The sequence below is a fragment of the Triplophysa rosa genome, linkage group LG2 (genome assembly GCF_024868665.1).
Source record: "Triplophysa rosa linkage group LG2, Trosa_1v2, whole genome shotgun sequence".
Taxonomy (NCBI): domain Eukaryota; kingdom Metazoa; phylum Chordata; class Actinopteri; order Cypriniformes; family Nemacheilidae; genus Triplophysa; species Triplophysa rosa.
In genome coordinates this window covers 20368628-20394671 of record NC_079891.1, presented here as the reverse complement: position 1 = coordinate 20394671, position 26044 = coordinate 20368628, and the positions used below count along the sequence as shown (strand labels likewise).

Sequence of the window (26044 nt, the reverse complement as noted above, 5' to 3'; positions counted from 1 at the left end):
GAATGAAATCCAGTTAAACAAGACTGATTTTACTGACCTGATCCTTCTGCTCGCGATGAACTTCCATGGTACACAGACAGTACACTGTCACGAAGCGGTTAGCAGCTGTTCACCTATAGCGCTCAGACTGTTTGCGTCAGTGCGTCAGCGTATGACGTCATATTAACGCGAGAGTAATGTTCTCGCGTTACTTTCAGAGCATACGCTAAATGATCTGCGCAGCACTCCATAAACTCTGACACACATCTTAAAACTGCTTCGCGCAACAGAGGTGGCCAGATAGGTGGCCATCCATCATTCAGGGGTAGCCGTGGCCACCCATGGCCACCATGTAGCTACGCCCCTGCAAATAACAGCTTTTAGTGTAGAAACAGTATCACTTCACTCATATTCCTTGTACTGCTTATCTGAACTATATTATCTAAAATGTAATACAGTATGTGATGCTGCCAGAGACAGAGGGCTATCAGAGGCTTTGAGTATGATAAGACGTAATGCTTTGTGTGATAGTACACATTTTCTGCTGTTACGTGTGTGTTGTGTGCTGTTCACTGTAAACACAGAATTGAGTATTGAGTTCTTCTAACAAATGTTTAAATAGTTGTACCATGTAATACTGTGTTGTTTTGCCAATTTGAGTTTGATCATTTGCTAAACAAATGATTTCATTGTCACACATAGTTAATATGACATGTACTCTGCAATCTTTGCCTTAACTTCTTAACTTTTGCCAAGTTAAGAACCAACAATAGCAAACAACAACAAGATAATCCTACAACAATAACGTCATAATTCAGTTATGCTGCATTGCATGATGGGAGATCACAAACCGTAACAAATCAGCAACATTGCTTGAAACATTTCAGACAATTCAACATTTTGAAGAAAATATTGTTTATGTAACATTCAACGGAATTCACATATCTTGTTTCATATCTGAACTTTTTACAGTGTCAAATTATATGATTAAAAGACTGAGAGACAGGCAAAATGAGAGAGCTGAAAGGGACAGTTCACCCAAAAACAAAAATTCTGTCATCATTTACTCTCCCTCGAGTTGTTCCAAATCTGTTTAAATTTCTTTGTTCTGATGAACTTAAAGAAAGATATTTGGAACAATGCTTGTAACCAAACAGTTATTGGGCACCATTGACTAACATAGTAGGAAAAATGACAATGGTAGTCAAAAGTGTCCCAGAACGGTTTATGACATTCTTCAAAATATATTCTTATGTGTTCAACAGAACAAAGAAATTTATAAAGCAAATTTTCTTGAGAATCATTTTGTGATCCAACCTTTCCGATTTGCCAACCTGTCAACACAGGTGCTTATTTGCATATTTCAAGAATGGCTAAAAAGATTTACATTTCGGTGAATGTGAATCTTCATGGCGCTCGTACCTTGTTAGGAATCGAAGAAACCGGGGACCTCACCCATCTTTTATTTGAAGAGCAACTCAGCCACAGGCTGTTTGATGTACGAGTGTCAGTAATCATATGACATGCCTTCAGTCGCACAGGTTTCATTTGTGCTGTAATGCAATTTAATTGTTTCCTCGTTCAGAGTTTTACGATTTCATTTCCTAAGTGACACTGAAGAACATCTGCAGAGTTTCCCTTTGTTTCAACTTCCCAAACTATATACTGTAAAAATATTTTGTCAAGCAAGTTCAAGAATGAGCTTCACGTGCTAAATTAAATGGGTTTATTCAAGTCAAAAGTATTATTTAGATAACTGAATCAACCTGAATAAATTAGGTTACACCAACAAAAATTCATTTTTATGAGTTAGATCAGAAGCTCCCAAAAGGTACAGTTCAACCAAAATTGAAAATTCTTTCATCATTTACTTATTCCCATGTTGTTCCAAACCCATATGACTCCATTTCATCTGAGGAACTTGAGGAACATTTTGAAAAATGTTTGTAAAATTACTTTTTTGTACAATGAAAGTGAATGGTGACTGAGGCTGGTTAACATTTGTGTTCCATGCATGAAAGACTTTTATTTAAGTTTATGTGGGCAGATGATTACATAATTTTCATTTTTGGGTAAACGTTAGCTTTAAGGTAGCATCTAAGTAACTCCACTTTTTGCAAACTTTTCTCTCCACCTGGCCAAAGTTGGTGTTTTCCCTCCGTAAGTCTGATGTAACTTAATTCTCTTCAGTGTAAATATCTCTTAGTAACATTACACAATTCTATTGATGTTTTGTCCGGTACCCCCGTCTGGAGTAGCGCAGGCCTCCCAGTGGTGTTTCATCAGAGGTCTTCGCTAGAAGGATTTAATCAGGGCCGCTCTGAGGGCGTCCTGTCTTTCAGTCCCCCCTCCCCGATGACCTATTTGTTTACCCATGAGTGCTTCCTCTTGGGTCATTATTGCTTTGTTTTTTAAGACAGACATGATATGCAGCACACACGCGAATACTGGATATGTTTTGAAATAAGGACCTCCTTTAATAAATTGGATCCGAGTATGCGTGTTTGTATGTTTGTGTGGGTGTGCGTGTGCGTGTAACTTCTGACTCTGGAAGTTGTAAACTTGTTTTCCACAAAGTGTTGAGGAAGTAGGTGACGAACTTGAGTTGATAGCTTAACCTGAGACCCCGAAATCACCTGTACACCTAATCACCTCATGAAACATCTGACAACACACGCACAAACACACTGTCACCTCACGTATAAACCTGTTACACCTCTCACATCACCGTCTCCTTTACACATGAACGCAAAGTAGTCTAACGATGTCTGAACACCACTAAGTTTTATACGGAATAACTAGTTTTAAAAGGTAATGTGACATACATAAAAATGTTTTTAATATCTTTAATAATTGAGTAGTTTGGTTATATTTAGGATATATATATAGTTTGGATATATTCTGTCAAGCGATTAATCACGATTAATTGCATCCAGAATAAAAGTTTGTGTTTGCATAATATATCTCTGTGTGTACTTTGTATTTATTTACACATACATGCATATATTTAAGAAAATTTATAGATATAAAAATAATAAACACTCGTATATAATTTTTAATTACTGGCAAATATAAATAAATACATTTATGTTATATTTCCTAAATATTTATACGTGTATGTGCATGTGTTTATAAATACAAAATTAATATGCACAGTACACAGACATATATTATGTAAACACAAACTTTCATTGTGGATGCGATTATAATCGTGATTATTTGTTTGACAGCCCTAGTTATATTAAATTATAAAAAAGTCCAGACAAAAGACTCAAAATTTATACTACCTGTCAAAAGTTTTGGATCACTTACTCATAATTTTTAAATATTTTTTCCACGTTTTAGTATAATTGTCAGGTGCCGGGTTTGATATACCTTCACCCTGTCTCACTTTTTCTGTTGTTTCTATTTTTCTATGTTGCGCAGCTGACGCGGCTTGGCAATCAGCCAGGCGGTTCGGCAGCGCGCCCCTGTTTCTCATCTCATTCATCATTTTCTCCCCTTTATATTCCTCTCTTCTTCTTTCATACTTTCATAGGTTGCGTTGTATGATTAGCTTCGCTCTTGCCCTCTTCTAGTTTTCGGTTTAACTTGTTATTGACCCAGTTTTCTCCTAGTTTTAGTTCGCTGTCGTGTTTGCTTTTGTTCGGAGTTTCCCTGGACTGATCTGCCGCTCGTGTTAGGACCTTCCTTCACTGACATCTTCACCAGTTGGGATTACGAGTTTGCCTTTTCCCCCCGGACACTGTTCACGCCTCGATCGACCCTTGCCCGTTTTGACTACGAAAAGGATCTCCCTTCGGACTCTACACGCACCTCGACTGACCTCTCACCTGCCTGACCTCGCCTTTGCCTCGCCCAGTGGACTCTCTGAGCCCGGCTCAGTTATTATTATTTTGTTCTTGACCTTGCCTTTGTTTTCTTGCTGACTTATTAAATCAGTTTGATTATTCGCATCTGCTATTGAGTCCGATTCTTCTGAGCGTGACAATAATACAATAACACAATTGTAACTGTGGGAATTATGTTGTGACTTTTTAAACATTTCTTCAAAGTAGTCAGTCACCGTTTGCAAGAATTAGCAAAATCGTTCTCTTGCCATTTTATCATTCAGCGTCTTGAGGTCTCAACCTGGGAAGCTTTTTAAAGAGTATTAAAGGAATTTCCATTTATGCTGGACTCTTTTTAATTATTATTTGGTCTGAGTAATCCATTTTAAAAATATAATTTTTAATAAACATTTAGTCTTCATACACCGTCAGATCAAAGGATTTTTTAGATCATGAGAAACATTTTTGTCATGTGATCCTAAACTTTCGACTGGTAGTATACAGTCATGACCAAAAGTATTGGCAGTGACATAAATTTTACTGCTTCTGTATTTGTAGATTATTTGTTCACATGTTTCTATGGTATACTAGAAAACAATGATAAGCATATTAAAGGCGTTTATTGGCAAAAACATAATATATGCAGAGTCACAATATTTACAGTGTTGAGTTGAGTTTTTTGGCAATTATTTAAAATGCGTCTGATCACTCTGCATAATAATCTATATGTAATATATATATTCCTGTTTCCTTAAGGTTAATTCAGAATGTAAGGGTGTGTGATTTCACAATCCCATTTGTCAGTGCCATAATACATGAAAACCGTTCTGGCGATGAGTGACGGAGAGAGAGAGAGAGGGAGAGAGAGGGCATGCAAGTGGTCGAGTGTTTATGAGTGTTTGGTTTGGTAATATGTGCTTGTCCTTGTGTGTACCCTTGACATGTCATGTCACTGAGTATAGTTATGTCTGTACGCTGTGTCCAATCAAGTTCTTGGCTTTGGTGCCGTCCTCTTCACACACAGGCAAACTTCTAACCCCTCTATCATAACTTCATTTACTTTATCAGTAAAAACCCAACACACACAGAGGCAATAAACATACGATAAACACAGGATCACTTTCTCATTTAGTGCTGGAAAAATGCCATTCAAGTGCTGTCAAACTATCAAGTTATGTCTTAATATACAGTAATGAGAAAGACTAAGGAACGTGTTAGTGGAAATAGAAAGTGAGAGCAAACCAACACCGCCCGAGACCCTGGTGAGAGCTTGTGTAGTGTGACTGCTCTGGCTTAGAAACCCAGCGCCGCTGTATTTTTAGCCAGAGTGACCTTCTTAATCATGGAATTGCATGAGGTCAAAGTAATAGCAGTCATACTGCTGATAGTGAGAGAAACCCAGACCCTGTGATTGATACGGCTTGTTTGGTAAGTGCCACCACTGGCAGGTCAGTAGTGTGCGTGAAACAACCAAAACACCTTCAGCGAATGCCAGAACTTACCATGCGGCTTCAAAGAGACTCATCGTCATACAGGCCTTGTTATACAGCTGCGGAAAAATACCATTCCAAATTTTCATTTAATCAACATTTCTAGGTGTATTGTGGCCATTTCAGTCCAGTATCTGTTGAATTTCAACAAAATCAAACCTCAGGAGTGACATAAAGTCATCCAACAGCAATGTGAAAGCATGACAAGACACATGAAAACTGTGATAAAATCAAGGTTATCACATACAAAATATAACATATCCCAAATGCATGTAGAAATATCCCTGTTGTATTGCTTAAAAGTGAATATGAACTTGTTTTCTTTGCAGTATTTGAGGTCTGAAAAAATACAGAGCATCTTTTCTGTTATTTTGACCTGTTTCTTCAGTTTTCATTTTCTGGAAACAAATGCAAATAGAAACAACATAGAAATATTGTTAGTAGTAAAACAAAAAGAATCCTTTTACATAAACACACACCTATAAATAGTAAATTTGGAAAAACTGAAAATGATCTCATACGCGGCTGTACTTTTGTGTGTTTTTCAAATAAACAACCACGGAAAAATTAAGGGCTATTCCGGTTTTGTCTTTAAACAACATTCCTGCATGCATTGTGGCAAATGTTGAATTTGAACAGAAACAAACCTCAGGTGTGACATAAAGTCACAGAGAGAGACTAAGAGAATGCAAAGACGCACGAGTTGTGAAAAAAATAGACTCCCATCATATATTCATTTTTGAACTGATCCTAAAATATATGTGAAAACTTTAGTATGTTTTTCAGTAGTTTTGCAGTATTCAAGATCTGCAAACATTGCATCTTTTTTGTTATTTTGACCAGTTTGTCCCCTTTCAATTTTCTGCTGCCGTGTTTTTAACGTGCAGTGATTTATGGTTGTTTTGTAATGACAGGACCAGCAGGTTGATTTTATGCCCCACTGTTGTCTTGCGCTTTTTATTAAAAAGTTATTTTAAACAAGATTTCTTTAAACTAGGCTGTATTTTTGTTCTTGCATATAAAATCCTCTTCTCTTTTTTCTTCACTCTTACGCATTTGCTCTACTGCTCTAGTCTCTACTGTAACTTGCCGTTGCAGTAATAGTATTGGCTCATGTATGATAAATGCTTGTAATGTGCCTCATTTGTAAGTTACTCTGGATAAAAGCGTCTGAGAACTGATTAAATGTAAATGTAAATGAAACATTTGTAGTCGAACTGGCAACAGTTGCTGTTTGGGCCAAATTATGGGTATTCATAGATTGAAAACAAATGACCCATTTAAGCGATGTCAGAGAAAAAAACCATCAATATCGAGATATCGAGAACATTGTCAAAAGGCTAAAACTGATAGTAGATCATGTTTTTAGCACTAATGCAAAACTGGGAGGAAATAAATCATCTTAATCGAGTGAGTGATGCAATGTTGTGAAGACAATCATTTTCCCATAATGCATTTCATGTAGCCCATATGATGATGTGTCTGTCCTCACACTAACAGATTGTTAAATGCTCACACATAGAGAAATGACAGCAAACATCAGCACCCAGTTTATGGTGGGATTCTTGGGGAAAATTAAGACAAACCTAGGTAACAATGTGATTTAATTGTTTCTAAAAAAAAAACTGAGACCGTAGAGACCCAGGTCACAATATACTCCTGACATGAACAATGCTGCATCTCAGCGCTGTCATTTTTGTACTTTTTCTTTACACAAGTTATTATAATTTGACCACCTGTGCTGGACAGGCAAGAAAATATCAGAAATCTTTCTGTCTTCTAATCCCAGTCATTTAGTTCACTTTTACTTTATTAGTATGTGTGTGGTGCCTGAATTGGGTACCGTCATCAGAACAGAATAATGATTCTGAATGACTCTTTTTAACCACGAATCTTTCCATCATTCCTAAAGGGATAAAGCAGTTATTACCCTTCATTAGAGACCTTGGCACTTGCATTAGGATAATGTCACCTCTACTTACCTCCATCATTTGGCCACCGACACACACACACCAGTTCTCACTTATGCATTCTCTCCGAGAATGTCACCTGTTATCACCAAGGGCTGGACCCGCAAATGACATTTCCAATTTAGCAGCCACAGTGGCAATTGATGTTAAACTTCACCGGAATTCAGCCGCAATTCGCAGTATCTTCATTCCATTTAGTCATCTAAACGTACAGAGGTTCACCCATTACTTGCGTCGTACATTTCAACGTACAGACTTTCACCCATTATTCGCGTCGTACATTTCTGTAGAAGCTCGAGAGCTTTTTTGCTTTAATGCGCTCTCCGTTCAAATCACGGATAATGGACCTGGTGTGTTTTTTTTCTTCATAACTGACATTAAAGCAAGTTCCGTATTTGCACTGTGTTGCTGTATTGTTTTGCAGATAGAACATGTATTTGAGTGTTTTGTCATGCCATTAGTTAATGCTGTGTTTTTATTTTTAGGTTTGATGGAGGAAGGAGCGATATTTTCCCGATGGAGTTTTTCCTTCCTCCACAAAGGACCTGCCTCATCTGCTCTGATGAAGCATCTGGATGTCACTACGGGGCTCTCACTTGCGGAAGCTGCAAAGTTTTCTTTAAAAGAGCTGCCGAGGGTAACATATGCACACCGTCATAGCAAAAGTCACTTAAAAACACCATGGACAGCTTTATATGGGCTAAATATACTCACCATATGTGAGTACTGTATTCACTTTAATTAGAGCTTTTAATTACAGCTATAAACTGTCATTAAAGCCACATTAAAACACGTTATTGCCTTTTCGTGAATTAATATACTTCTGACCATGTGTCCAGTTCAGCTTTTATTGTTTTTGTTGGTGTCACTTAAAATAGCGGCAATTGGCACGTCTCAGAAAGATGCAATTGTTTTAACGCAGCTGTACAGTTATAATGTGAGAGAGGGAATTAGAAAGTTGTTTGAAACCCAAAGTCCCAACTATTCACAAATTAGGGACACATTCTTTCCCCATTAAGCAAACCCAAGAAATCGTTTCAATAGAAATCTAACACCTACAGCCCTCGAATGTGAAGACTTGGCTGTGAGATATGTTGAGGTTTGCCACGAAAACGGGTAATCAGTGGCACTTAACCGAAAGTACACTTTAGTCATAGATTTATTTGAACATCTCTTACACGTTTGCACGTAGATACGATAAATATACACATTGATGTACATAGTATTTGTTTTTGAGTTACCATTAATACTTAGTTTGCATAAGCACGTAAGCATTTTCTTTAAATTGCATTATTAAATTAAGAGAGACGTGTTGTGCTAAACGGATGCCCTTTTAGCTCTAAACACCCACAGAGATTCTGGAAAAAACAAATTTATCAAAGTTAGGAGAAGTTTAAAGGTCTTGCCCCACAGCCAACAGTGAACTTCGGTTTAATCAAATACAGGAATATCACACTATTATACTTACCGTTCCAACAGTTGTTACTGGAGACAGAGAGATAGAGGGGGAACATATAATAAAAGGAAAAGTTGGAAAAGTCTTGGCCTCTGTACAGTCCTGTCTGAATAAGTGTGGGTAGATGTGTAAGATTAAAGAGTGGTTTCTGAATATGGTTAAAAGTGAAGTGTGTAATTTAAGCGTCACTAGTGGCACAGAATGGAGTCGCAACAACAATAATGACTTCATTTGAACCAGGTTTCCTGAATATTTCCACCCTTAACTTTAAGTGGTCGGATAGATAGCTCCGCCCCAACACTATATCATTGAAAGATCCGAAGTTACAGTGTCTGCCTTATAAGGAAATGATTAAACAGCAATTATAGCAGGATACAGTAGAGTCACAGAGTTTGTGCTTACATAAAATCTTGTATAACCTTTTTAAGCAATAGTTTACCCAAAAACAAAAATTCTTTAATCATTTATTCAGCCTCTTGTCATTACAAACCTGTATGACTTTTTTAATCTGCAAAACACAAAAGAAGATATTTCAAAGAATGAACAAAACAATGGCGGTACCCATTCACTTCTATTGTATGGACACAAGACCAATGTTAAGTCAATGGGTACCGCTTTTGTTTATTTCTTTGAAATATCTTCTTTTGTGTTCTGCAGAAGAAAGTCATGCAGGTTTGAAATGACAAGAAGATGAGTAAATAATGACAGAATTTTCATTTAACATCAACAAAGACCGAATGCGTAACTAGTGTAAAGTCATTTGCATTATGCATCGTAATGATTTAACTGAGATCTAATCTACATGTTTACACGTGTTAGATTACATCTATAAAATGAGAGGAAATGTATTTTATGGTGGATACCATATTGCTATATTATATGCTGTACACTTTAAAAAAAAAAGGTGCTTCAAAATGTTCTTCGATGCCATAAAGAACCTTTAACCCCGGAAGAACCTTTCTGTTTCACAAAAGGTTCTTTGTGGTAAAAAAAGGTTCTTCAGATTATAAAAAAAGAAGAAAGAGATGGTTCTTTAAAGAACCTTTGACTGAATATTGTGTTTGGGTAGTTGACGAATAAACCGTAAATGTGTCCTATGGTGTGACAGCTATATATATACAGTATATATATAAAATATACTATATTATTACACTGCTTTTTTGGAATGCTTGATTCTGATTGGCCAGTCGAGACATTTGCAGGTTCGTTATTCCCAGATAACAACCTAATAACTAATAACACACGGTAACCCAGATGCAGCAAATCCTTTTGACAGGTTTCTTTTGATATAAATATGTCTTTTAATAACTTATATGCGTTATATTTACAAATGATTAAACCAAAAAGCAAACCCTGTTCGTGACATTTGAACGTCGTTTCTGACCTAAAAACCGAAAGTAAACGGCTCTTCCTCGCGAAATTAGCTAATAAAATATTTCAAATTCACATTTCATGTCCATTTTTTTCTAATATGGCAAGTAGCGGCATAATGTACAAGCAGCCGACTGTTATCGCGAAATAAGCCCCTTCAGTGTGATCACACTGTCGGGGCTTATTTCTGCGATAACAACCAGCTGCCTGTACATTATCCCTTACTTATTAACCCTTTGTTTTCTTAACACCATAGGACACATGTACGGTATATTTTGTCAACTACCTGTTTGCATTTCATGTGAGATAAAATGTGAAGTGTAATAATAACAGAAAAATGTTGTTTAGTCACCACTGTTTAAGTAAACATTTTATCTAACACTTTACAATAAGTCATATTTCTTAACATTAGTAAATGTATTAGCTAACAATGAGTAAAAAATGGTTTAGTAAATGCCGAAATAACATGAACTAGTATTAATAAATGCTGTAGAAGTATTGATCATTCATTGTTAGTCTATGTCAGCTAATGCATTTACTAATGTGAACAAATGCAACCTTATTGTAAAGTGGCACCTATCTGATTGATAAGACTGAAATGATGTATTGGTCTGACGGTGGATGTCTGTTACATCTCATTTTGATTTTGTGTTAGACCTGACTGCAGTTCTATCTCAGCAGACAACACACGCACACACACCACAGAACCTCTTTTCAAATTTCACTCTGCACTTTTCATTTGGCTGTCCCAGAGTGCTCAGAGTGAGGGCTGTGACCTATCAGAGTGGCTTGTCACGTTAACAGCTCCCTCTAATTGGAGCATTCTGTGTGTGTGTGTGTGTGTGTGTGTGTGTGTTCCCTATTTTTTTCAGATCTACGTTTTTATCTCGGTGTAAATGTGATGTGTCCAACTCTGTTCTTCCTGAAGCTTTGCTCTAGCAGCCAGCAGACTCAAACTAACTAAAAGCCTCTGTCTGTTTCTCCTCTTAGGGAAGCAAAAGTATCTCTGCGCTAGCAGGAACGACTGCACCATAGATAAACTGAGGAGGAAGAACTGCCCGTCCTGTCGTCTGAGGAAGTGCTTTGAGGCGGGGATGACACTAGGAGGTAAATTTCTGTGATAAAGTGTCATATGTTCAACTCTGCCCATAGGCATTTTGTTTCATTAGGTTATATTGGCACGGGGTGCCACTCGGTTGTTCCAACTGATGTAGAGGTGTCATTCCGCCAAAAATGAAAATCCTACCATTATTTCAGTCTTGTTCCAAACTCATTTTGTTCTGTGCATCAAAAATGTGATTGTTTGAAGAATCTTTACAGGGAATTTGTGCACAGCAGCTCAGAGCTTTAAAAACGACCAAAAAAATCATATAGATGGTTTCAAAGCAACAACATAAATAAATGTTACTGCACATGCACGCTTTTGTGGCCCAAACTTGAAGTGATAGTTCACCCAAAAATGAAAATTCTGTCATCATTCACTCAGCCTCATGTCATTTCATACCTGTATAAATTACTTTGTTCTGATGAACACAGAGAAAGATATTTGGAAGAATGTTAGCAATTTTAAATTCTGTGACATCATTGACTGCCATAGTAGGAAAAAATAAATGGTAGTCAAAGGTGCCCCAGAACTGTTTGTTTTCCTAAATTCTTCAAAATATCTCACTTTGTGTTCAACAGAACAAAAAAAGATACAATATTTTTTTCCAACTATGGTAGTGGATGATGTCACAGAACTGAAAACTGGCTAACATTCTTATGAATATCTTTCTTTGTGTTTAACAGAACTTATATAGGTTTGAAACAACCTGAGGGTGAGTAAATGGTGACAGAATTTTCATTTTTGAGTGAACTAGCCCTTTAACTTCCCGTACATATCCGCAAAGAATAGAGTCCTTGTAGATTATTTCTGAAGACAAGCAAGAGAAATAAACTAGCAAGTTAAAGGTATGTCTAGCCAGTATTATTTTGGGTTACCAGTAGAAGAACCGTTACTTGGCTAAACTTAAATGCGACACAGTTACAGGACCCATTCAACCAATAGTTTATTTAATAAATTAACACACAATAAAATTCACAAATTGGTTATTTAATACAATTATTATACAATAAAATATTAATATGAATTGATGAAAAGATAAATAGTTATATTATTAGCCACTAGCCAGACCGATAAACAAACACAGACCGGAAGTTGACTTTAGGCCAGGCATGTGTGTCCACAGAAACTGTCTATAAGTACGTAGTCTGTAGGCGCTACATTTTTAAAGAGAAAGGTACTTTGTCAATCTGTATGGTTCCATAAAGAACCTTTAACATCTACAGAACTTTGCACAAAAAGTTTTGTGTGAGGAAAACATTAAAATTCAAGTCATTATTCACCGATAATCTTACCCTCCAGTGAGCTGTTAACTTGAGAACTGCTGTGAACGGATCATTGAGTCAGCGAGGTGAACTGAAGAACCATATCAGTCCGAATCGTAACGAAGTCGTTCCGTCTGATTTGTGAACCAGATCAGCCTGACCATTAGAAATCACAAGCCCCAAAATATGTTTTATAATATTGTGTGACTTTAGAAAACTTTGAGTATAGTGAACATTTTGTATGGACTACCTATAAGGTGTTTTTTGTTTTTTCAAAAAAAAATCTGTAGCATTATAGACATATTAACTATCAGCTGTTGTTGTATGTAAAAGCCCGGCATGAAGTCTTCATATTTTTCCACAGAAGGAAGTCAAATGGGGTTTGGAACATCTTGAGGGTGACTGAATAATGACATCATTTTAATTTAGAGTAAGCTGTCCCTTTAAAGGGGTCATATGACACGGCTAAAACTAATATTATGGTTTGTTTTAGATGTAATGCAATGTGTATACAGGATTTAAGGTTCAAAAACGCTGTATTTTCCTCATACCGTGCATGTTTGTATCTCCTCTTCGCCCCGCCTCTCTGAAACGCGCAGATTTTTTACAAAGCTCATAGCTCTGAGAAGCGAGGTGTGCTATGATTGGCCAGTTAACCAGTGTGTAGTGATTGGTCGAATACTGCAAGTGTGTGACGGAAATGTAACGCCTCTTACCATATTTGGAACATCAGGTTCCAAAGCAATTGTACTGACAGGTACGGCCACCTTACTTGCGTATACATTTGGGCAGTCTTAGTCAACTCATACCACGAACTGACGTAGATTTGTGGGGGTGTGGTTACACGAGGCGTTTCAGGCAGGTCTGGGTGAGCATTCGCTTTTAGATAGAATGCATCTTTTGTTCCGACACTTTAATTTTTGCAATTTTACGTGTCTAGTACATGCATGGGCAACTTATAACACACCAAAGACACAGAAAAACACGTATTCGCACCATATGACCCCTTTAAGGCTCCGGGCTGGTAACCAGACGTTTGACGTCTCTGTAATACACTGTAAAAAAAAATCCCGTAAAAAAACAGATAAAGTACTGGCAGAAAATTACCAGTACATTTTCCTTTATTTTACGGACATTTCCATTAATGCTAAAATGCAAATGAATGCAGTGCAAAATGTAAAATACAGGTAAAACAACTGTAAAAATGAACACAGAAAATTCCTTCATATTAATACAGTATATTGTGCCCTATTTTTACGGCTTTTTTTTAGAGTGTATGTTTAAAAAAGCCACCAGCCCTGGTCATGTGGTGATACGTAAGGATCCAATTTTATTCTGGTGTGTTATGAAATAACAAAGTCTATTTGGATAAATGACTATTAACCTTTTCCAGAAATTTGATCTCTGATCATTTATGTTTTAGACCTGAAGCTGCTGATAATTTGATCAATGGAAAGAAGACAATAAACAAGTATTCAGTGTGGCAACTGTTGAGTAGTGAAAGCTTACATACTTTGTCATGGTAATACCGCAATTTATAGCAATTTAGTAGATTACTACTTTAGTAGACTACTATGATAAAGAGAGAGGGAATGCATGTGGGGAGTGTCTTGAAATGATCTGAACTTTTTCACCGGAGTCATGCAGTCAGCTTTGCATCTGTCCTTGATCTTTCTCTCTAGGGCACACAAATGCTGATGAATTATTAATGAATAATTAAGGGTTTTTCTCTCTGGTCTGCATTAAGAGGTCTCCCTCCCTTTAGGACCTCATCTCGCCCTGCCTGGGTTTTCATAAATTAAATCAATTTTCATGCGATCTGCTGTTAGGTAATGGATAATGGATAAAGATTTGCAAGTAATCGAAACAGTTTATTGCACACTGCTTTTATCAGTTCATTTACAGCAGACATCCTTCAGGAATTGGAATTTCATTTTCTAGAAGAGGTATCGTAGATCATTCCAGAGAGGAAGCCATTTCATTTCCCTCTTATTTCATTAGGACTGTTTTTTCAAAGCGTGTTTTATAACTTTTTAGATGTTTGAGATTGTATACAGTAGGTCAGTGGGTGATGGCTTCCAATCAGCTCGATTGTGATAACCGTTCTCTCTCTCACTTATTCTTTCAATCGTCACGTGTCATTCTTTGAATGTGTGAAATTAACTCAGAATCTTTCTCTGTGCGACTTAAACCTGAAATTATTAGATCATTCGAGATGTAATTAAAGAGAATTGCTTTAGTACAAATTACAACCTGAAAATCAAAAATCTTCTGACGCTGATCAGGGCTTTGGATCATTTATCAACTCAACTGTGTGAAGTCACTGTGCTCATCGGTTACTTTAATAGTTTCTAACAGTCTAAATTCACATAGAAAAAGTTCTGATTGAACTATAGCCCGCGTCTATATCAGTTGATTCGACAGGTTCTTAACCCCTCAGCTGCTTGAGGGAGGTGTTAGGAGCTTACTGTATCACTATTTCCACAGGCAGTGGCGCAAAAATGGGGTATGCAGTATATGCGGTGCATAGGGGCGCCGAACAAGGGGGGGCGCAATTGTGCCAAAATATTATTTAATGTTTTTTTTAATAAAATTAAAAAATATAATGAAAAAAACATTATCTAAAACGTTTTAGTTTCACTTTTGTCTAGCATTTTAAACAAGTTCAATAAATATATATTTTATTTATTCAAGTTATTGTGTCAACCAATCACGCGTAATGAGAGACAAGAGCACAAAAGAACGTTTGTTAATAAAAAAATAATTTCTGCGTTCAATGTAAGTGTGTTTGTCTTTGTTTTACTTTAATGATGTGTTTTCATAAAATGTGAACCACAAACTAAAAATGTTTTAATGCAAGGGGAAATTTTTTATTTATTTGCGTTATAATGTCTGTTATCCATCTTATTTAGTTTTTCAATAAAAGTTGAATTATAAATGAACAGTAAAGGTATGTTTAACATAGGCTATTTAATTTTTGTGTTTTTATTAAATATTAATGAATTTGTGCTTTACAACACGAGTATATCATGTGATACGTCTTATTCTGATAATAATAAATAATGTTAATAATACTTTTTGTTGAAGGAAAGGGAATAATCTAAATGTATAAGTTTGAAGATCAAAATTTCCTCACCAGCACATCTCTAATGGGCTACAACTCGATTGTTACTTATATTTGGGATATTTAAAGAAGTATTATTGTTTAAAACTGGACAAGCTTTTTTAGGTTTTAAATGTCAAAATTCTAGACTACATAAGTGAAACTCACTTTTCAAAGAATACAATAAATAGCCTTATTTGGGGTTTTATCTAGTTATTATAAGCAAAAGATCAAATTAAAAATTGTTTAGCCTGTTATCCGATTAATAAAAAAAACAATCGTCCGATTATTCGATGATCAAAATAATCGTTAGTTTCAGCCCTAATTTTTTGTGTATGTCTGAACATAAACTTTATGTACTTTTACTACTTTTTGCTCCTTTGTTTCATTAGTTTTCAGATTGTTATTTATCTTTTCAGAATTGTGTATCTGTTATACTAGAAGCAGTTGGAAAAGTGTTTATGTAAAAGGAAACCTTTATGCTTCTGTTATAGATGCAAATCTGATTGTCACCTTCACATGATGTAAAATATAACTAGAGTTACTTGTGTGTTTTCTATATTGTGGTGGCCGATGGGGGTGGGGGGGGGATGGGGGTGCGCCAATACTGATCTCGCATACCCCTCAGAAAATGTGCAGTTGCGCCCCTGACCACAGGCTCGCTCATATTATTATATTAGACTCTGAGGTCTTCATTACACACCTCATGTCCCTTTACAATTCCCAATCATCTTATAAGCTTTTTTCCATGTTAGATGAAAATAGAACCATGCAAAGATTACATTTAAAGTTCTGATTTTATCTATTTTTTTGTCCAAATGTAAAATTCTGCTTCGTTGAAGGTACTTAACTTAATTTTCCCAAAAGTAATGTTTAAGATGTTTTGGGATTCTAGACATTGAAAATCTATTTTATGAACTGGAAAGTTACATTATATACAGCTGCGCTGCACCAATTTAGATAATTTTACTGTACAGAGCGTGAAAGCACCACGTTTGCTTACTGAGTCCGAAAGTGCTTGTCACATAAGCTAAGGCTGAGCCAAAAATATTTATACCAAGCAGTTTGATATTGAAGACCTGTTGTTAGCTAAAATAAACTTTATTGGCTTCACAGTTGGCTTTAATGAGTGTGTGTGTTTGTTGAAGTCATTCAAGAACAGACCTTCAGATATTAGCCAGGCTCTTTATCTTGAATTTTTTTGTAATAAAATAGCTCCTTGTTGCTATTGGAATACAGTACCTGGCTACCATCCTAACATCCATAAATCAAAGGTTCTTAACCTTTTGGGTCCAAGACCGTTTTTTAGGTGGCAAAAATTATGCGACATAATTGTGTGTGGGTACAAATGTCACAGTGTTAAACTGTGTACTTTAGATCTCATACGTTTATATAACAGGGACATTTATGTTCTTAAGAACATCACATTTGACTATTTTACGAATAAATTTGATTGTTCTTGACTGTTAAAAAAGAACTATGTGCCGATCAAGGTATTTTTAACATGATCGGGATCGGCTATATTTTGCCGGATCATTTCCGATCACGTCTGCTGTCACGCAAGTTTCGTATACGAGAGCGCGAGCTGTGGAAGCAAGGCATTAGCAACGGAGCTTCATTCAATAATAACAATTTAAATCCAAAACCTCCAAAAGTGGACGGATTACAGCAAGTTCACTCAGCTCCATGACGCTGTGATGGAGAACACAGGTTAGCGTCTGATTTCTTCCTTCATACAGCGCTCTACCGGAGCTTTACAACAAACTTAATGACACAGATAAGAAGCATATTAGCAGCTGTCCGCTAACACAACAGACACGCAGTTTACCCTTTATTTCAAAGGCCGTGTCCTTCGGAGGCAGCATTTCAAGGTAGGAAGGCATCAAGGCACGTCCGAATCCAATTTTTTCTTTACTTCCTGTCTCCTGAGATACCTCCATCAGGTTGATTTTTGAAGGCAGCGTGGATGTATCCTTCGCTGCCTTCAATGTCCCACAATTCTATGCGTGTTCTCGTGCGGGAAATGTGATTGGTCGAGCAGGGTCGAGTTCGAAAAAAATAAAATAGCGGCCAAGAAAGCAGCTGGAGCACAGTTTTTGTGTAAATAAAATAAGTATTGTAGTTTTAACATATTCGATTAGTTATCACAAAGGTGCCCTTTGTTTATATTTCAAACAGAATTCTGTTACGCTGCCTCTGAGGGTTGTCTGAACGTGTTTTTTTCGGAGCCGCCTTCATGCCCAAACGCTGCCCCCGAAGTCATTGCCTCATGAGGCAGCAAGGCAACAAGTCAGCTGCCTAAGCTTTAGGACGCAGCCAACGTGGAAGTTCAAAGATATATACCGTATATGTGAATACTATAGAGAGAACTTGCAGTATTGTGTTGAGTGAATGAAGCTCTGTTATTCTATCTCCTCATGTGGACAAACTCCTGTCCAGCTGCAATAAAAGCATTTTAACTATACTTCATTGATAAAGAAGGCCATTTTAATGTTTAATCTAATCCTGCTATTTGAATAAGTTAAAAAGACTAATTCTGTCATTATGTTTGCTACAATATGTTAGGCTATCATTTATAGTATGCTGAACTGTTAAATAGTAATATTTTAATAACCTTAATATACCTGGAGTGTGCACCTAGCACTATGAAAATACAAGTATCGGATCGGGACTCGGATTGGCAGATACTCAATCGAATCGGGGGCACAAAAAGTGTCATCGGGACGTCCCTAATTTTAAGCACAAGAGAAACTGCATATTCAATATGTAGGTCTAGCCTATGGCTATTAAAATAGACATTCATAGAAATCTCCTGTGACCTCATGTGGGGTCGCGACCCTAAGGTTGAAAACCTTAAAGTTTCAAGGGCAGAGAATGTATCTGTATTAAGAAGGGAACTTTTTCTTAAGTCACAGTCCTTTGTGAGCCTAGCATTTTGTGCATGTGTGTATATTAAATTTCTTTTATTAGGATTAATATTGTAATTAGAGTTTTTAGAGCGATTCCTTAATAAAGATACTGAATTAGCTAATAGTGGACAGATCACCGAGTAATAAAGATAATTTGATAGTAATCAATGGGGTCATGAAATTTTCACTTCTAAGGGAATATTTTCATGCTGTTCGAAACAACAAAGTGTGCATGTGCATGCTATTACAGACAGCAGCATCTTGACCTTGATAAATAGCAAAAATTGGTTTTATTTTACAGGAACATCCACTGATTTATTTGTTGTCGACCCACTGAAAACGCTTGTTCATACTACGTTTAATTAAGATGAAATAGTAGTTGGAAGCAGAACTTCTGTGAAAGAATCGTGAGTAAGTATCCTGAAGCAATGCATGCCTTTCACATAATCAGCCTGCAAGTTCTCGAGGAGGCACACACGCTTCTTGACTAGTGACAATGACCCGCAATTATAATAGCGAAACGTTCTCCGACTGCCGATATAGCACGGGAATATGGCGCAATGAATTTGTTTTCTCTGATTGTGGTAGAGTTTGCATGGCGGGGGATCTAAATTAGGAGTAGAGATCCAGTTTCAATTGGACACGGTCTCTCTGAAGTTATCACAGAGCACACGCGGGAGGGTAGACAGGGGGAAGCAGGTATTATTCTATAATCAGCCAAATCAGTTACGGCTTCCATCAGCATCCAAATTACAGGCGCAAGAGGGTTTGGCAAGAAATGTAAGGTATTTCCAAAGGAACTGAAAGAAAAAAATGACAGTGACAGGGTTTGCGGGGGGATGGGGGGTTATCTCTTTTTGAGTACAGAAAAGAAGAGCACCTAGAGGAAAAAAGAGAGAGGAAAGCGTCATCAGCACATTACAGAATTATGGCACTTTTGCCCCCTCCAGACGCTCTCTGGCAGCTGGAGGCCATATTAACAACATCTCAACACCTCTCTCAGCACTGTCCCACTGACACGCGCGTACACATACACACACGTGCGACCCCGCAGACACTCGCTGCCGCACGGCTCCCTGCTTCACTGGAAGACAGTCAGGGGTCTGGGTGAAAATTGAATACATGATGAGAGTTATTGGGCATATGAGAGAAAAGAGGGAAAAAGAGCGTAAGACTCAGAGGGAGAGAGAAGCAGATGGCGGGGAGAACAGAGAGACGCAGTAATGCAGAGCTCAGGGTTGTGGATTCGGGCTCGATGGTGACTCGCAACGCTCGTTTAATACCCGGCACATGAAAACCCGAACAAACACCGCACACTCCGTTGAACACGTGGCATATCCTGTTGTCAGACAGCCAAAGACATGCCAGCCTATCTCCCCGAGGGACTCTGGGCCACCTACATACTGGAGCGCTCCAGCTTTCCAATCCATTATGGTCACATTCATGGACTAATATGTCCAAAAGAAGTAAAATTTTTATTGAAGTGGTTGAGGCCCGCATCAAGTTGAATGCCATACATGGAACAAGATGTTCCAGATAGGCACACCCTTTCCTAAACATGTTTACTTTGAATGACACTTTAGGAGCTCTAAGTAGTCTGGCAACATAGTGTTGCTGGTGTCCAGTGTCTTTTCAAAGTGACAGTGACACTGTTTACTATGTTTAGAGAGAGACCGGGGACCTCATGTCATCCAATCTTTTACATTTATGCATTTGGCAGATGCTTAAGTAATGTAAAGTGCATACATTTCAAAGCATACATTTTAACAGTATGTGCGCTCCCTGGTTATCAAACCCATGACCTTGGGGTTGATAGAGCAACACATCGTCTTGGATTTAGTGATCTAGCAATACAAAAATAAATAAATAAATAAATAAAAGAAAGAAAGAAAGAAACTCTACACTTCTGGACACTGTGTTGTCTAAACCTCCACATCTTGATGTAAAGTTTTGTTAACAGTCTCTTATATAATATATAGGGGTTCTCCTGGCTTTTGTGATTGATCAAATACCTGCTATCACAACCACACGGGGCAAGGCTTGTCACTTTATCTCCTTTTCCTGACGTGTCTGGGATTAGTGTGAGCCTCTAGGTTCTGATTGGGTAGCCTTTGTCACTTGTGAGTTGAATCGATAAAAAATTAACATTGGAAGTCGCACTTCACATAGCTTTCTTACCGAGAAGTGAACCAGGCAGCTTTTGTAGACGGCAGAGTTTAATGACAGGTTACCAACATTGCTATTTATCATTTGTAACAGGTTAACCCAGACTATCCTGTAATACCGTGATAGCATTAAGGGCTGTTTTTATTTAATTTCCGCATGCACAAATTCTCACACTAAAAAGCTACTGAATGACGGATACTTTTTATTGCTTGGCATATGGCATCATGTCCAATGAAAATCAAATTGTAAGCCATTAAAAGCATGTTCAGGCTTTATAAACACATGAAATACTGTGTTAATGCTGGTTTGATTTTAAAGGAATATTTCACATTCAAAATGAATATTCTGTCATCATTTACACACCCTGTTGTGTGATTTTCTTTCTTCCCCGGAACACAAAAGAAGATATTTAGAAAAATGTTGGTAACAAAAAAACACTGGTCCCCATTGATTTCTATTGTATGGACACAAAACTAATCAAGTCAACAGGGACCAACGATTTTCTGACATTTTTTCAAAATATCTTCTTTTGTGGACTGCAGTAGAAAGTAAGTCATACACGTTTGAGAGCATGTAAATAATGACAGTATTTGATAATATTAGCAGTTTCAATAACTAACATGAACTATGAGCAAAATAATTTTCCAGCATTTATTCATCTTTGTTAACATGGTCTATGAACTAATGTTAACAGAAGCAATTCATGATAAAAAAATGCATTAGTAAATGCTGAAATTACATAAACTAAGATTAATTAATGCTGTAGAAGGATTGTAGCTAATCATTTTTCGTTATTAAAAGCAAAAACAGTCCTAACACAAAGCAAAAATGAATTAAACATTGAACACATCAAAATTTAATTATATTCTGATAATGTAAAAATGTAATTTTATCGTAATATAGTCAGACTGTTTGTGCATTGATACAAACTGTTTGTGCGTGAAGGCTCTCAGTCTCACTCAGAGTCAGTCAAATCTATAGAGCAATATGACAAACATCCGAGATATATGTTTGCTGCAATAACAGTTTGTGATGCTATAACAGCACTTAGACAAATGCCGCTTTTTAAGTGATTTTCATACTTAATCTGCAGAAAACCAATGAATCTAAAGAATGTCAGCTGCTGATTTATATGCGTAACATTGTGTCTATCTGGAGTTTGTGATTTTGAAGCCAGGGTGTGCATTTATCTTTGCCAGTGACCACAGATCAGTTCATATTTGTTTTCTATTTTTGAACATATGTTGACATTGACTGTAATTGTACAGTATTTCAGTGTAGGCATAGATGTGAATCAGTCATACAGTTGCAGACGTCTACATATTACTGTTAAATATGCCTTTCGTTTAAAAGCTGAAACAGCCACCTGGGAATAAAAAAAAATCTAATATTGGAATCATGTCAGATATAGTGAACTATGGACTTTTTCCATTTGGCAGCACTTCTCAACGGGTTTAAAGCTGGCTCAGATGATCAGAATCTGTTTAAACAGGAGAGGAGTGTTAGGTGCTTAAATCTAACGGAACTAGTTGAGCATTACAGTGGAAATATTGAATGTTCACTCTTTCTTTCGGGGGTGATAAAACCACCACAGTAGATCTCACTGATTCGAAAAAAGAAAGGAATCTAATATTGAGGTTGTCAAATAAAGTGAACTATGGACCTGCCTCCTCAAAGCGCTGCCGATTCCAGTCACCGACCAATGAAAAGATCCTCGCACACACAGCATCTTATTGTAACATAACAAAATTTTGAAATTCACTGTAACACTAAAAAGCTAAAAGTACTGTCAAGAAGAAAGTAAGACGTCTTACCTTTAAAAGAAGTGGAAAAGCAGAGTAAAAACTCTTTGAAAGTGAGAAACTCAGCAAGCTTAGAGTCTTAATCAAGAGTGACAGATAGAAGAAATTCTTGCTTCTGAAAAGAAACCTCTGCATCTGTGGTGCAGTTGGAAAAGGACCATTCCCATGAAGTGTGTTTTAACAAATTGAGCCAAAACCATTTCTATTTAAGTGCGTGACTATGAAGTAATTTGAATTGCATTAATGCCACTTCATGTCAAACGATGTCAATCAGGACAGGTTAGTAATTTCCAAAACACACTTAAAAAAAAAATTCAGCCCTATTTAAACATGCTTTGTGATTTTAATCCTTTTCAAATCAAACTCGTCTTTTCTTGCACAACCTCTATAAACATTATGGAGAAATTTGCCTACCTTTTTTTGCTAACTCTGGGGGCTTCTGAAAAATCTAATCCCAAGATATGAAGTAAAATATTTTTGTGTTTTTCCTCTTTTTTGACCTTCATCTAACACTGTAAATAAAGCTAAATGTCTGGTTCTAAATGTCTTGCTCATCGATGGACCTAAAGTACATTATAGATTTGGACCCTTTTGCCAACTTTCTGGGTACCTTCAAGTACTGCTGACATCCCATCTGAATAAAAAATCAATAATGAGAGTCTTAATTCTAATATATAATTATCACGTATTGCGTTCTTGTTCCTTTTAATGCACACATCCAGTAGTTTCACATTCCCATTTGTCGTGAAACTACAGAGATTTCAATCCCAGCCGAATCGGCAGGCATCTTCTGTTAATAATTGTAACTCAAACATCGTGTGGAATAAGAATCCCGTCCAAATTGTGCTTTTGCAAGCAATTTATGCGTTGTTTCTGTTGGTTAGTATTTTCCGCCAGCTCTTCACCGTCTTTCAAATATCCGTGCTATTTGAGGGCTTTTGTTAAACTGTAATGAAGGGATTTTTTCTGGATTGGTAATGTGGAGGTTTGGAATGTGGACCAGACTCGAGTGATATATTCGTTTTATCAGAGGCTTATGTTTTTCATGTAGCCATCTGAGGCCGCCACAATGAGAGGCTTAACCTTTGGTTATCTTTTATAGATTCTTTAAGATTGAAATAGATTCAATTAAAGAGATCGAAATGTAAACTTTTTATAAAGCGTTTTCCAATGGAGCTGTTCATTAGAGACATCAGGGAACTTTTCTAATAAAGACGTCTCGGGTTGCGTTTATCATTAGAGGGAAGCTGTGTTTGTCTCTCGGTGGAGATTACATTTCTAGCGTGCGGTAATATATGAAACATGTGCAGTAATACATTTTTCCTACCAGGGAAAATTGTAAATGCATAATGTTTATGTAAAGGATCAGAACGATGACTGTGAATAAATGAGAGCAGAATGTCAGGCGCTGCTGGTGTTTAGAGTTTGAAACAAGAGCACATATGACTTACATCATTTCCACATGTGGGCGTGCTGAGGACACGTCTCGACCAAAGTTAAGACAGTACTGAATAATCTCCATCAATATTTCTAGTCATCGCAGCTGCGACTGGAAGGATTGAATGTGATTTATCTATTGTCTGTTAAATTTCCTAAGTAAAATTCAAGTAGTTTATTTCTACGTGTAAATTAAATGAACAGCTATTATGGAGACTGTCCAGTACATAATTTAGAGTTAAAGCCTTGTAGTGTATTAGCCACGAGTCACTATAGGCATTTACATTACTATAATGCATTTTGCAGTTGCTTTTATCTAATGTATACTGTGCATTTAATGTCCTGTACATTTGATTCATTCATGCGTTTTATGTTGATCAAAACCATGACCGTGCTTTTGCAAGTTATGAGAACACTGCTTATGAGGAGTACTGATGTACTGTCTGCTACAAAGCATTTAGTTGTCAGTGAGTCAGTTGTCAAGTCTTCAATTCCAAACTGCTCTCAGGAATTAAAAGCTTCAACCTGTAACTTTTGTCTGTTTGACACATCAAATTGCAGGTTACTTTACACATCCTTGACATCAAAGTCCTTGACTTGTGAATACCAATTGCATTGGGATAAGTTTTGAACACTGATTTTTTTATATACGTACTCAAGAACTGATTTTTGTTCATTTTTAATAGTATACAATGAAATAGTGAAAAAAATCTGTGAAAATCCTTAAAGTGATATGTCATCATTTACTCACCCTCTTGCCATTTCAAACCTGTATGACTTTCTTTCTTCCACAGAACCCAAAACAAGATATCTTGAAGAATGTTGGTAACCAAGCAATGGGTACGACGGCACATATTTGCTTGAATTGGTTTTGTGCCCATGCAATAGAAGTCTGCATAGGCGTAATTTGCGGGTGGACGGGTGGGACATGTCCCCACCACTTTTTGCCAAAGTCAATTTTGTCCCCACCACTTATTGGAAGAAATAAAAAATACGGAGTGGCTATTTACCGTGCAAAGGCTATTTATACTAACTCCGCCCATCAGTTTTAGATTGAAATAGACAAAATGTAAGAAAGGCACAAAATCGACTGCTCCAGTGGCGTGTAGAGCATAAAGCATGTGTTATCTACTTCATGTCGTCGTGGGTTCGGGACTGCTGTTTGCTGAACTTTTTCCCTATGACATATCAGATTGTAAACGTATTTATTTTTAATAAAATGATGAAAATATTTGAAAATGGCTGTTCAAGTCATACATGTACCAAACTTTTTGCTCTTAATTGCACTTTGGTGCTATATATTCATCCTTATTGTTCTCGACATGCGGTTGATATCGTCTATTGCAAGATTAATTACATTTTGATACTTGATAGAAAACTCCAATAAATGGAAAAAGTCACCACTTTGTAGTTTCATGAGTTCAAAACAAAATTTAGAAAGTTTGTTGTATATTTGTAGCCTATATGGCAATGCCTGTAGTAATAAGTTATAATACGATTTTTTAAAGATATTATTTTTCGATCTGTTTCCTCTGTATACTTGAATGTTTGTCCTTATTAGCAGGGGGTTCCCAAACGTCTCAATCCTTGACCCACCGACAGGTAATCTGTGTCAAACACCAAATTTTTAACATGAGGAAAACACGCATTCGTTTCAGTAGTTTTTATTTTATCACGAATTAATACATTTAATTACGTACGGCAACAGCCGTCCTTACATATAATAAAGCACAACATGCTTTAAATGATCTATTGATGAAAACATGATATAGTTTAAAAACAAATGGAAGCAGATCTGATATGTGAACATTTAGAATAGTGAGTTCAGCGGATTCGAACTTGCTTTATGGCAGTGTCAATATTATTTGTCATGCATCTTTCGCACTAACGTTACACCACTGAAGCCATGGATAAAGCGGCGCAGTTTTTACACTGTTTTCTAGAGGAGTCACCTACATTTTTCACGCTTGTGACGCCCGTGAATATTCCCAACGAGTTATTCAAAAATAAAAATTCATCATTTCAAATCTGTATACATTTCTTTGTTCTGATGAACACAGAGAAAGATATTTGGACGAATGCTTGTAACCAAACAGTTCTCAGTCACCATTGACTACTATAGTAGGAAAAATGACAGTGATAGTTAAAAGTTCCCCAGAACTGT

The 26044-nt window shown here is 36.8% G+C and overlaps 1 protein-coding gene across 2 annotated transcripts in view; it reads left to right on the top strand.

Annotated features, from left to right (window-relative positions):
• The window catches only part of ar (androgen receptor), a 71907-nt gene that overhangs the window by 10731 nt on the left and 35132 nt on the right, over positions 1-26044 (top strand). For both annotated transcript variants that reach the window (XM_057326217.1, XM_057326225.1), the window contains exons 2-3: positions 7755-7906; positions 11087-11203. In XM_057326217.1, the coding sequence (XP_057182200.1) occupies positions 7755-7906; positions 11087-11203 (269 nt within the window). The remainder of the gene's footprint in view (positions 1-7754; positions 7907-11086; positions 11204-26044) is intronic.